The following is a 12,300-nucleotide window of genomic DNA, read 5'->3' on the forward strand; positions in this document are numbered from 1 at the left end:
CGTCAGGTCAACGATCCTCGCCGGTGAAGCATCACATGGTCATGAAGGCGGTCAACAGATCTGCAGCCACTTTTACAGTAAAACTTTCAGTCTTTAATACAAAGGACATTTGAACATATACAGCAGATCCAGACAGACGCGGGAGATCAAATCATTTACAAAACATTCTCAGGCTCGTGGAGCAAAATATGTGAAGCAGAAATCTGCTGGAAACTTCTTCTGTATTCTTCTTTCTTTGGCAGTACATGTTTTTAAATAACCCAACTGGTAAGACCACCAAGACCACTGAGACCACCAAGACCAAACCTCAGGATCCAGTCATCACCCACTATAAGATCACTTTTCAACCGTCAGGTTAGAATAGGAAGTGATTGGTAATCTGAGTTCAGAGGGTAAAAACTTTTCAGTGTGTATTTATCTTTTTTGGAATATTTATTGAGTGTGGACGAGCTGTTTCCTCTCATTCAGCGCAGCAGAAAGTTAGGTTCAGGTGATCTTTGAAAAACGCTGAAATTTTCCCTTTTTTGAGTCACTTTTACAGTAAAAAAAAAAAAAAACAAACATAGTGGAACAGAGCTGAAGATGTGGAAACACCATCATAGTCTCTGCAAAGTTCCATCAGCAGGAAGTCTTTTGGTTTGTAGTGGTGGATTTCACCTGCTGACGTCTCAGCGAGCCTCCGTCCAGTGAGAGCCGGGCTCGGGTTCCAGGTGGAGTCCGTCTGAAGGTGGAGCAGGTTCCCCTCTCAGTACTCCTCTTTGATGTTCAGAGGAAGAGACGACGGAGACACCAGCCCACTGCTGCTGCTCGTCACCAAGGCGTTTCCATGGAGACTGCCTCCCCCTCCGGCTCCGGCTGCCGCTCCCCCTCCCGTGCTTGCGGTGGGGGGCGTGGGCGTGGTGGTGGAGGAGGCCGGCTGCTGGAGCTTCTTCTTGTTGATCTTTCGCTCCTTCGCCCGGCGGTTCTGGAACCAGATCTTCACCTGAAGGTGGAGCGAGTCGCACAGGTGGCGTTACAGACATGAATGTCCCTAAGACAGACTGAGGGTGGTGTTATGGACGTACCTGTCTCTCAGACAGACTGAGGGCGGTGGCGAGCTCCGCCTTCCTGCGGATGGTGATGTACTTGCTGTAGTGGAACTCTTTCTCCAGCTCCAGTCTCTGGTGGTCGGTGTAAACCACTCGGTACTTGTCTTTGGTCCGTGTCTTTCCGTCTGCACAAACACAAACAATCTTCAGCGTCTCACAGATTGTGTGTGTGTGTGTGTGTGTGGGTGTGTGTACAGAGATGGTGGTGTGTTAGCTTATGTGATTGAGTATTAACAGTGAGCATACAGGCAGTGAGAGCTCAGACGTCTGCCTGTGTCTGTCCTTTAATCGCTCGTCCACGCGAAGACAAACTCAAACATTTTAGACTGAAGAACATCTGCTGAACTCCTCTGCTACACACACACACACACACACACACACTCACACACACACACACAGATGAGCCTATGATGTGTTTACTGTGTTTTCAACTCATTTAATGTCAATTTTGTGTCACTTAACATAGTTTACAGGGCTATTTTGTGAATATTTTAAGTTGATTTAAAAGTGTTTTTGCCAATGTGTGTTTTTATGACTGTTATTTAGGATAATTTTTATTATCATGTTTGTCTTTAGTAGTGTTTTGTGTCTTGTTGTGTTTATCAATGGTGATACTGAATTCTCCCATAGACCGTTGGCATGTTCGCAGTCTCACAAGTATATCGGCACTATAGCGACACTAATGTTTATTTCAAACCTGGTACTGCTGTAAGTTTGACTGCACTGAATCACAGGTGGCAATCAAAATTACGTACTTCAATCCATCAGAATGCTGATGTTATCCGGTACATCAGCTATCCATGCTACAGCTGCCTTCAGTAAATAAATAAACAAAGCCAGCGGGACACTGAGCCGTTGATGGAGAGAGACTGTGGATGCGGTCCTACACTGGAGCCATCATCATCTGCACTCATTTCCTGCTACATTCCTATTGGTTGTTTGGGTTTTAGCAGCTGTAGCTCCTCACAGGAGCAGTGAGGAGACGACAGTCACTTTCAGGAAATAATGCCAGACCGTCAGCCGTGATAAAAGCCATCTGTGACCTCCTCACACTGTACCACTTAGTACAGATTTTCTGCCACAATCAGTCACCAACGCTCGTCGTTACTCTAAAACATAACAATCACACATTGCACAGCCTCGTTCATAATCATTCCCTCTAGGGTTTTGTCTGACTAAAGGCTCAGGTTGGACAGTGATTTTGGCTAAAGTGTCTGTTGTTCTCATGAAGTCACCGACAACAGAAAGACAGTGAAATAAAACTAGACTTACATACTCATACAAGTGAAAAGTAACTACAATCTGAACTACACTTCTGTCACTGTAATGTAAATTTTCACTTTGCTCTGAAAACAAACTGACATAAACACATTATTAATACTGTGGAAGAGAACACAGTAACCACTGCTCCACTGCACAGCAGCGCAAACCTCAGTATGGAAACCAGTAATCTTCCTCTCTTTGGAACACTCAGAAAAGACTGCTTTGAATTTATAAAACAGACCAGAGAAGATAAAAACATTTCAAATCTTTTGGAAATCATGAATGTGATTTGGCACAATACATTCCACTATTGGAGCTTAATCACTCATCATTAAATCAAAGTTATGGACACTGTTTTGGACCTGTTGGGATAATCAGACGTCTCTTTTCTGGGACTCGAACCTCATGCTGTCTTCACTTTTACAGAGTCAATGTGAACCAGCTGATAAACACATGCATGTACACGCTATATTTATTTATTTATTTATTTATTTATTTATTTATTTATTTATTTATTTAAACATAAAATAGTCTGGAAAAACTGAGTGAAAAATAAGAAACAAACCACAGCGAATTTTATAGTTTTTTTTTCTTTTCTTAAATCTTTCTCATTTTACTAGTCTCATGATAAAAATGAGAGTTTTCTAGGTGAACTGATTTTTTTTTTTTGTTTTTCAAAGAGCGGAAGCTCAAGAAGTTTGTTTCCGTCCAATACTCCAGTGGAGAGACACGAAATAACCGCGATAAGCGCAACGACCAGAAACCAGGATTAAACACCAGGAAAAAGGCAATAAAGAGGCTGAAAATAACAATGAAACGACGCAAAACTGCTGCCAGAAACAACTGTGAAGTGTGATTCTGCCCAGCTGCTCAAAATGTTTTGAGTTTGAGATTGAAAAATCTTTAGAGTGTTTTTTTTTTTTTTTTTTTTACCTTTTATGAGTTTCTGAATGTTGGACTCAACCTTTCTAATTGTCACATGTCACATAAATCGTGTTGATGCGGCCCACTTTAACCTGGGCCTCAGTGCAACATAGTTTGCTGAAATAAATAATTTGGAGGAAATCGGTTCCGTAATTTTATTATTTTACCCAAAACAGGGGATTCTTAAAATTGATGTAATTTCGTATTGATGCAACTATAAGGCTTTTAAATAATCCATATGATAATTTATGATTGGAATACTATGAATTGTGTATTTTTTGTAATGTGTATTTGTGCATAAGTTTTAAAATCCTGCTAATTTAAAAATACTATTATCATATGTATTTATCATCAGAAATATGCATTTATATGTTTATTATGATCGGTAGTTTCCATGTTTTTGATTTTAAAATTAAGTTAAGTAAGTGAAGTAATTTTAAATTAATTAAAAGTTACATTTTGATATCCAAACATGAAGTTGAAATTACAATCCTGAAATTGAAAAAAATGCCTGATTTTTAATTCTGTGGGCTGTTTTCATTCTGATGCTGCAGGTGTGTTTAGTGGAGATTTATCTACAAGCCGCTTTTTTCTGTCGGCCGCCGCACGAAGGCCCGCGTGTCCGTCCCCGCTTGAGGCCTCACGCACCTCACGCATCTCAATTCTTTTGTTTTTACGAGACAAAAATCCCACAAATTAGGCTAAAATAGTCTATTAAAAACTTAATGAATTATGCAGAGCGGAGAAAAACACTTTATTAGTCTGATCTTTTTGAGGCGCACCTGTTCAGCTTCGTTATAGAAACACCGAAATATTCATTGAATTAAATGGGTTAAATATTTAGTGCTTCTGATCGACATCCTTCAGATAGAATGATTAAAAATAATAATAATGATGATATATTCAAAGATATAATTAGGTTTCTGTGAACTGATGCCTCCGTGGTTTATTCCTTTTATTTGGCTGCTCGGTGTCTGCGGGGACAGTTTAGATTCTCTCCTCTCCTATTAAAATCTTTAAACTGTCTCTTCACCGAAGCCCTCTGACAGAACCAGAAAATTCAGCAGCATTCGCATCAAAACAGCTTCTTCTAATTATTTATAAGTTTTACATTATTTTCTAAAGTAATATTATCTGTCAGTGAAGCTCCGTGCTGAGGTCCCGGTCCCGGCTCGGTGTCTTACTCGGGTTGCTGGGCGGCGCGGAGGTCCGGATCCAGTCGTACGGGTTCCTCCTGCGGGGGGATCCGGGGGACAGCGGCCCCGCAGACGCGTTGAGGGAGGCGGTGAGCAGCGCCGGGGACTGGCCGCTGAAGTCCGGCGGGCTGAAGCCCAGCGGCGGGCCCACTGCCCCGGGCACCGTGGAGGCCGCCGCGGGCCCCGCGGCCGCCGCGGCGGCGTAGTGATGCGACGACCAGTCGTCCCGCGGGGCCGGGGGGGGCGCCGGGTAGGCCGAGGTCCAGCCGGCGGCCGGGCCGCCCTGCGGGGCCGAGTGCGGGTCGGCGGCCAGGCCCGGGTGGTGGTGGTGGTGGTGGTACCCGGAGAAGTCGGGGTACTGCGGGGGGAAGCTCTGCGGGCTGAGGCTGAGGCCCGGGTGGCGGGGCACCGGGTTCTGGTGCGGGTACATGGCCGGCTCCTTGTCCAGCTGCAGGTAGTACATGGTGCCGGCTGAGGGGGCTCCCTCTGCGGGGAGCGGGTCCAGCCTGCCGCGGTGCGCGCGCTCTCACCTGGCGGGTTGACGGCACACCTCCACCTGAGCGGTCTGCCGCCCCCCCATCAGGCACGAGCTAAAAACCACCCGGGCCACGTGATCCCATCCCTTATCCTCTCTCCTCCTCCTCTGCCTCCCTCCAACCTGCTGTTCTCCTGTTCTCCTCTCCTCCTCTGTTCTCTTCTGTTCTTCTCCTCTGCCTCCCTCCAACCTGCTGTTCTCCTGTTCTCCTCTCCTCCTCTGTTCTCCTGTTCTTCTCCTCTGTTCTCCTCTGTTCTCTTCATTCTGTTCACAATACGGCAGACGACGACGATGGTCATAATGATGATGATGAATAAGGAACATTCTTTGTGGATACTTCAAGGTGCAATCAGTATTTATTTATTTATTTATTTATTTATTTATTTATTTATTTATTTATTTATTTATTACAGTCAGTGATATTACCTGTCATCAGTACTTCTCTCCCCCTCTCTTTGTGTGTACAGGTTGCCAGTTTGGGAGACTTTAAACATCATAATGGAGCAGTTTAGACTGAATCTGCTCAACACTAAACTTCTGCTCTTCAGATGAGCGACAGAAAAACCTCCACTTTCACGTGGAAATATGGCTTTTAATGGTTGTTAAGCAATAAGTAAGAAATTTACCATAAAAACAATAAAAATCATTCCCACTGTTCACCTGTCATTGAGGAAACATTTCCTTTAAAGGGGACATATTGTGTTGTTTTTCAGTCACGTTATATAGGTGTCAGAAGCCCAGAAACATAGTATTTAAGTTTTTTTTCGCCACAAATTCATCCTTTGTTCGGAGTTTCAGCGGTCTAAAAAGTTACTGTGACGAGCCCTCCTCAGAACAGGCTGTTTCTGAGCTGGCTTTCCTGTAAGCACTTGAACGCATCTGGCCACGCCCACTCTCACACACAAGGTGGGGGTGTTGTGCCGAGTTCCGCATGCCTGCCTAGATCTGCATCCCCTGGTCACGGGAGCACGTCCGCTCCGCTAAAACGGAAACTATGAGACGCCAAACTGTTTTCTACGGCAAAGTACTTTTTGATTATGAAAAGATGTTATATGAAAGCTTGGATTTCTTTGCAGTACAGTCTGTTAGATATGTTGAAGCATTTGATTGAAGTTCAGATTCGAAATTGAAAATGTAATGACGAAAAATATGTCCGAAGCGAATTTATTTACAGTAAAGACAGGATAGTTTATTCCACGTTTATATAATTCACGTGGTTTGATTAAAAAACCCGCATCTGTAACATGTTTTGCATCTGATCTAAAAATGTCCATAACATTTATTAAGAGGGGGATGCATTGTTCGGCAGGACACACTTCGTCTCTGCTGAGATTTGCATGTCCTGTTTTATCTTTTCTTTTTTTTTTTTTTTAAGGGGGGCAAATAAGTTTCACGTTTACCAAACCATGTGAATTATGCAAACGTGGAACTTATTTGGCCCCAGAAAACCAGGGGATGCAAATCTCGGCACAGACAAAATGTGTCCTGCAATGCAATAATGCATCCCCCCCCTTAACTGCAGGGGATGCAGATGGCAGGCATATAGAACTCGGCACAACAGGGGCACAGTCAGGGGGAGGAGTTACATTCGCTTATTTCAGGATAAACGGACCCAACTCAAACTGGACCGTTTCAGCAGGCATTTTCACAAAATGTGGTGTAGCAAGACAGGGAGGAAACAGACAGTTTACAAATTTGAACGTCATAATGAGGCCACGGCAACACATGCTACTATAAGAAACTCTTCACAAAGTGAAAAAAGCATAAAATGTCCCCTTTAAACAATCTGTCGTCTCCGTCACCACTGTCTTGGTCAAGGTTTTTTCTTTCAGAATGAGTTGTTCTGGGCTAGAGCAATTTTGGTGGGTGGGGCTAGATGTCACACTTCCGGGTTCCAGAGCCAATCAGATGTGAGTTCCTGAGGTTTCAAAAAAAAAAAAAAAATCACAACATTCGGGACTTTATGACCACGCTGTAGGCCATGCACCAAGGACCACTGACTGTGCAAATGGACACAATGCTGTGAGACGCCAGTGCTGTGAGATGGTCGTGCACGTGCTTAACATGCACCGGCTATGCATGTTACACTGCTGCTCTGCTAGGGCGAGGTCGCCCAGGTTGCCAGTTTGGGAGATTTTAAGCTATAGTCTCTATAGACGGTTCGGTCATGTTGCTGGAACAGCGTGCGGGTGTCACGTGCACGAGGCAGGTGTGGTATGAGCACTGGCTGCGTCTGGGGCCACGCATGGTGGTTCTCCCTCGGTGCACGGCCGACAGCGCGGTCATGAAATACGGAATGCTGTGCGGGTTATTTGGCAACCTCAAGAACTCACATATGATTGACTCTGGAACCCGGAATTAGTATCATCTAGCCCCGCCCACCGAAGATGTTCTGCAGTGACTTTCATTTTGAAAGAAAAAAACTTGACCAAGAATGATGGAGTAAAGGAAAAGGAGTAAAGACTGGGTAAAGGAAATGTTTCCTCAATCACAGTTGAAAAAATCAAAATGATTTAAATTATCTTTGTAGTAAATTTCTTACTTGTTACAGCCTCTATTTAACAAAATCCTTTTTTTTTTCCAAACAGGAATTCATAACCTTACTCAGGCAAGAAATCAAACATGTATTTTGTAATCTTTTCTACATTTAATTCAGATCAGAATTAAATAAAAACAGGACCATCACACTTGGTTCGTTCATCCTCTCAGAGCGGTTTCAGTTTGGAATCATAAAACCTCCGAAAGCATCAAACGACAGATAAATAAATAAACAAGCATGAGGGGCTCGAACCGGGAGCCCTGACAGCCCCTCGGCCTCCTGAAGAGGAATTTATCTGCTTCTTTATGGATTTATGAGAGATTTATTGTTTTACACTGATGAGTATTTAGTTTAGTCTGCTGCTGTAAAACACACACACACACACACACACACACACACACACACACACACACACACACACACACACACACACACACACAGAAATTCTTACGTATTGGTGTCGAAAAAGTGTTTCATGAATATTTTACTTTTATCTTAATCATTCAGTAAACTATCACATCAGCAGAGTTTTTAATAAATTTATTGATTTATTTTCAAGTTATGGCACTCTTTAGGAGGGTTTGGATTTTCAAATTGGTACAAGATAAATTGTATTTTAAATGTGTAATTTTATGACTCACACTGTAAAAAATGCTTTCATTGACATTTATAGCTTCATAAAATCACATTTACGGCAAATTTATGTGAACTCTTCTTGAAAATGTTCTTTTTCAGTCATGAGTTATGAAACTGGACGTTAAACTCCAGCACAGCAAAAGAACAATCTTTTTTTGTGTTATTGGTGTTTATTTAATTTATTTGAAGAATATAAAGTCATTAAAACAGTTTAGTCAATTCCACATTTATTTGTAGTCTGTGTCTTTTTTCCAATAATTTATCATATATTCAGGGATCTGGTTTGACTATCTGGAAATGAGATTAAAATAAGGAAATTATTGTGAGTTTTATGCTTTTGAAAACTTTAAAAAAAGGAGTAATATTGTAAAGAAACGCAAACCAATTGGGGAAAAAAGGAAATTAAAATCATGATTTCCTCATTTCCTCATCATATCTATCTAACAGTTCCATTTGAAGAAAAAGTGTGTGTGTGTGTGTGTGTGTGTGTGTGTGTGTGTGTGTGTGTGTGTGTGTGTGTGTGTGTGTGTGTGTGTGTGTGTGTGTGTGTGTGTGTCACCTGTCTCCAGGTGAACATTAACCAGGTAACGGTCATAAAGTCCTCTTTCTGGAAAGTGTGATGTTGCGTTCAGATTGCAGCTCTTTGTCACTTCGTCCAGTTTCAGTTTGAATGAAGAACCTGAAACATGTCAGCTTGATGCCAGAGTGGAGCACCACCTGGCCCCGGAGGCCACAGGAAAGGTGGTGCATGATGCACGTCTGTAGACTATCACTTCTTTCACCTCAGTGTCATTCACCCATCAGTCTTTTCTTTATCAAGCAGTCAAAACATTCAATTTATCTGTAACACTCGAAAATGCATTAATCAAAAGGGGGAAAAATGCACAATTTAACCATCTCATCCCTTTAACTGCAGTGTGGTGAACTACCACAGTGCAGCTGATGGGAGTCAAGGGTCAAGCTGTGGGATTCGAACCTGTGAACTTCTGATCCCGAGTTTCAAACTACACAATTGTTACACAAAACTATGCAAAAACAACGTTCAGCAAAACAAACAACAAAACTACACAACAGTGAAACAAAGCTCCACAGCTTCATCTGTCGTGTACAGTGTTAATTTCAATGCAGTTGCAGCTCTTTTTTTGTACCAATAGATGGCAGTGTTTCTGCTGCAGTTCTTCATGTCACCGCTGGGTACAGTGTGGCGCCCTGCTGTTGCCGTGTCTCTGTCCAGCAGCAGTAGAAGAAGACGATCTGAAGCTTCCGGTGCGGGAGTGTAAAATGTCCGCTCCTAAAAGTCTCCCTAAAGATGCTCAGGTGACGTTAAAACCAGAAACTCTGCAGTCTTCGGGATTAAATATGCACATTTAATCATCCCGATCCGAGATTTAGTCAAAAAACGGAGCTTTTCTCCGCATCAGCGGTCAGATCTGTGCCGCACGTTAGCACCGAGGCTAACTTTAGCCTGTTTATTTAGCCTGTCGTGCCCATCGAAAGCCTCTTTGTGGTGAACTGAGGCGATTTGTGAGAGGCTCACGCTGATTCATAATATATATTTGACATTAAATTACACTGACTGTGCTTAGAAGCGGTAACAACTGAAAATGTGGTCTCGCGCCTCCGTGTTTACTTCTAACCACCAGCAGAAGGTGTTATAGTGAGTCTGGTCTCTCCTGCTCTATGATGGTCTTTCCTGATCTTTTCTGGTCTCTGGTGGTCTCTCTTAGTCTCTGAGGATCTGTCCTGGTCTCTCCCGTCTATTATGGTCTTTGATGGTCCCTCTCGGTCTCGGAAGGCCACTCTCGAAATCTTGCTGTCTGTCCTGGTCTCTGGTGGTCTGTGATGGCCCCTCTGCATCTCTTGATTGCCTTTCTAAGTCTCTAATGGTCTTCCCTGGTTTCTGCGCTGCAGGTGATGATCCAGATCTTGAAGGACATGGGCATCACGGAGTACGAGCCCCGGGTCATCAACCAGATGCTGGAATTCACGTACAGTGAGTGTCACACGGTTCGATTCCCTGTCGAATGGAGGGTTTCTCCACGCTCAGCGTGTCGTCGTCCGTCTGTGCAGGATACGTCACCACCATCATTGAGGACGCCAAGATCTACGCCACGCACGCCAAGAAGTCCACCGTGGATGCCGACGACATCAAGCTGGCCATCCAGTGTCGCATGGACCAGTCCTTCACCTCGCCGCCGCCCCGAGACGTGAGTGTACCGCTGCTCCACCCACTCACACGAGAAGCTCTGCTTCCCGTTTGATCGTAAACCTTCAAACGTTCGCTGAGATCTGAGATCGAACCGGGGTTCTGTGTTATGTGCAGTTCCTGCTGGAGGTGGCCCGACAGAAGAATCAGACGCCGCTGCCGCTCATCAAACCGTACAGCGGGCCCCGCCTCCCCCCAGACCGCTACTGCCTGACCGCCCCCAACTACAGACTCAAGTCTGTGCACAAAAAGGTGGGGATCAAACCGCTGCTCCTATCTTTACCTTCTGACCACCACACCTCCTCCTGACCACTGCGCCCCCTCCTTTCTCCTGCAGGTGTCGTCCTCTCGGATCACGGTGCCTCGGCTCAGCGTGGGCGCCGTCTCCAGCCGCCCGGCCACGCCCACTCTGGGTGAGTGTGTGTCAGAGTCGATCACTGCTGCATTGTTCTGAGAAAGTGGAAGTTTAAAAAAAATGTTTGATTCCGCAGGGACACCGACCGTGACGTCGGTCACTAAAGTCGGAACTCCGGGTGCTCTGAGCGGCCAGAGGTTCACCGTTCAAATCCCCCCGCCGTCGTCACAGACCCCCAACTCCTCCAACGCCAAGAGCTGTGAGCGACACACTGCACACTTACTACACAGATACACAGCAATGCACAGCTACTAAACACTGCACAATTATACAACAGATGCACAATCAGTGAACAGCTGTAATTAAAGGTATACTACAGGATTTTCTTGAAAAGACGAAGCCAAACGTCTGTTACTCACTTTTTGAACAACGCGCATGCGCCAGACCATCCGCCCGGCTCTCCTGCTTCTCCCAGCAAACGCGAAAGCGTGCGAGCGCGATCTCCTCTTCTCCGGGCGTGCACGGCTCTGTTTACAGTTTCTGCGATCGGCCTTGCTCATACATAATGCTTGTTTTCCGAAACAGTTCCAGTTTCATTATGTCAGACTCGCCATCGGTAAGTACTAGCTCAGAAGCTTACCGGCTACATAAACACTCTGAATGCGCATGCGCAAAAAGCTTATTCGGCGCAAGCACGTGGAACCGCCTTACGAAACCAGCTCGTCAGAATGATTGACAAACAGACCCACCAGGTATTTAGATGATCCACCCGGAAATCAAAATCCTGAATTACACCTTTAATTTTCTTTTTTTTATTATTCATCGATTTAGAGTAAAATGAAGACATTTGAAATTTAAAAATCCTTCAGAAACGTTTTTTTTTTACTGAAAACATTGATCCAGTGAATGTGAAGTTGATCTTTAATCCAGTGAAAGACGTCATTGATGATGAGAAATGTATCAGATTAAGATTAACTTAAAATAAAAATCTGTTTCTGGATGCAGCAAATTTAAGCTCGGATGGTTTCTGCAGTTAGAAAATAAAGCCAAATGTCGCTCTGACATGTTACTGTTTTGTCTCTTAGCGACACCGTCCATGCCCGCCGTCTCCAACGTCCTCATCAACCCGTCCCTGATCGGCTCCAAAAACATCCTGATCACCACCAACATGGTGTCGCAGAGCGGCGGCAGCGGCGGCGGAGAGCTGAAGAGGAAACACGAGGACGAGGACGACTACGACGCTCTATGACACCACAGCGCTCGGTCCAGTTTTATCAAACTGACATTCACAATAAACATCACTTCCAGTTTGTTTTATTTATTCATCGGTGGGTGAGTGGAGCTAAACACTCAGACAGCCAATCACAGACAGTCTCAGTGTTTCTGTCAGAATTCAATTTCTAATGTTTTCTAATGTTTCAAAGGTCAGATTTAAAAAATCTGCTTCAACTTTAAATAAACTTTAAGCTGAAAAAAGTTTCCTGTTGTCTCATTGGTTGTTTTCACGTGATGCTGAGACTCTCCTGTCAGCCAATCAGCTGCTGACTCTGGTTGCTAT

General features: G+C 44.2%; 2 protein-coding genes across 3 annotated transcripts; one reads left to right on the forward strand and one right to left on the reverse strand.

The window, feature by feature from the left end:
- Positions 1 to 745: 745 nt before the first annotated feature.
- On the reverse strand, positions 746 to 4,934 carry cdx1b (caudal type homeobox 1 b). The gene is made up of 3 exons (XM_030100453.1): positions 4,460 to 4,934; positions 1,065 to 1,213; positions 746 to 982 (listed from the first exon to the last, which is right to left on the reverse strand). Exons 1-3 carry the CDS (start codon positions 4,932 to 4,934, stop codon positions 746 to 748), a joined length of 861 nt encoding a protein of 286 aa, XP_029956313.1.
- A 4,486-nt stretch (positions 4,935 to 9,420) lies between these two features.
- Positions 9,421 to 12,040, forward strand: taf9 (TAF9 RNA polymerase II, TATA box binding protein (TBP)-associated factor). Of its 2 annotated transcripts, none has more exons than XM_030100454.1 (7): positions 9,421 to 9,498; positions 10,093 to 10,174; positions 10,252 to 10,388; positions 10,505 to 10,639; positions 10,725 to 10,800; positions 10,879 to 11,001; positions 11,828 to 12,040. In XM_030100454.1, the coding sequence occupies exons 1-7, from the start codon at positions 9,463 to 9,465 to the stop codon at positions 11,989 to 11,991; spliced, it is 753 nt and encodes a 250-aa protein (XP_029956314.1). In that variant the 5' UTR covers positions 9,421 to 9,462; the 3' UTR covers positions 11,992 to 12,040. The 2 variants fall into 2 exon arrangements, with proteins under 2 accessions (XP_029956314.1, XP_029956315.1); XM_030100455.1 differs by having other exon boundaries at positions 11,834 to 12,040.
- Positions 12,041 to 12,300: the final 260 nt, after the last annotated feature.

This window comes from Salarias fasciatus, chromosome 10 (genome assembly GCF_902148845.1).
Source record: "Salarias fasciatus chromosome 10, fSalaFa1.1, whole genome shotgun sequence".
Classification (NCBI taxonomy): Eukaryota; Metazoa; Chordata; class Actinopteri; order Blenniiformes; family Blenniidae; genus Salarias; species Salarias fasciatus.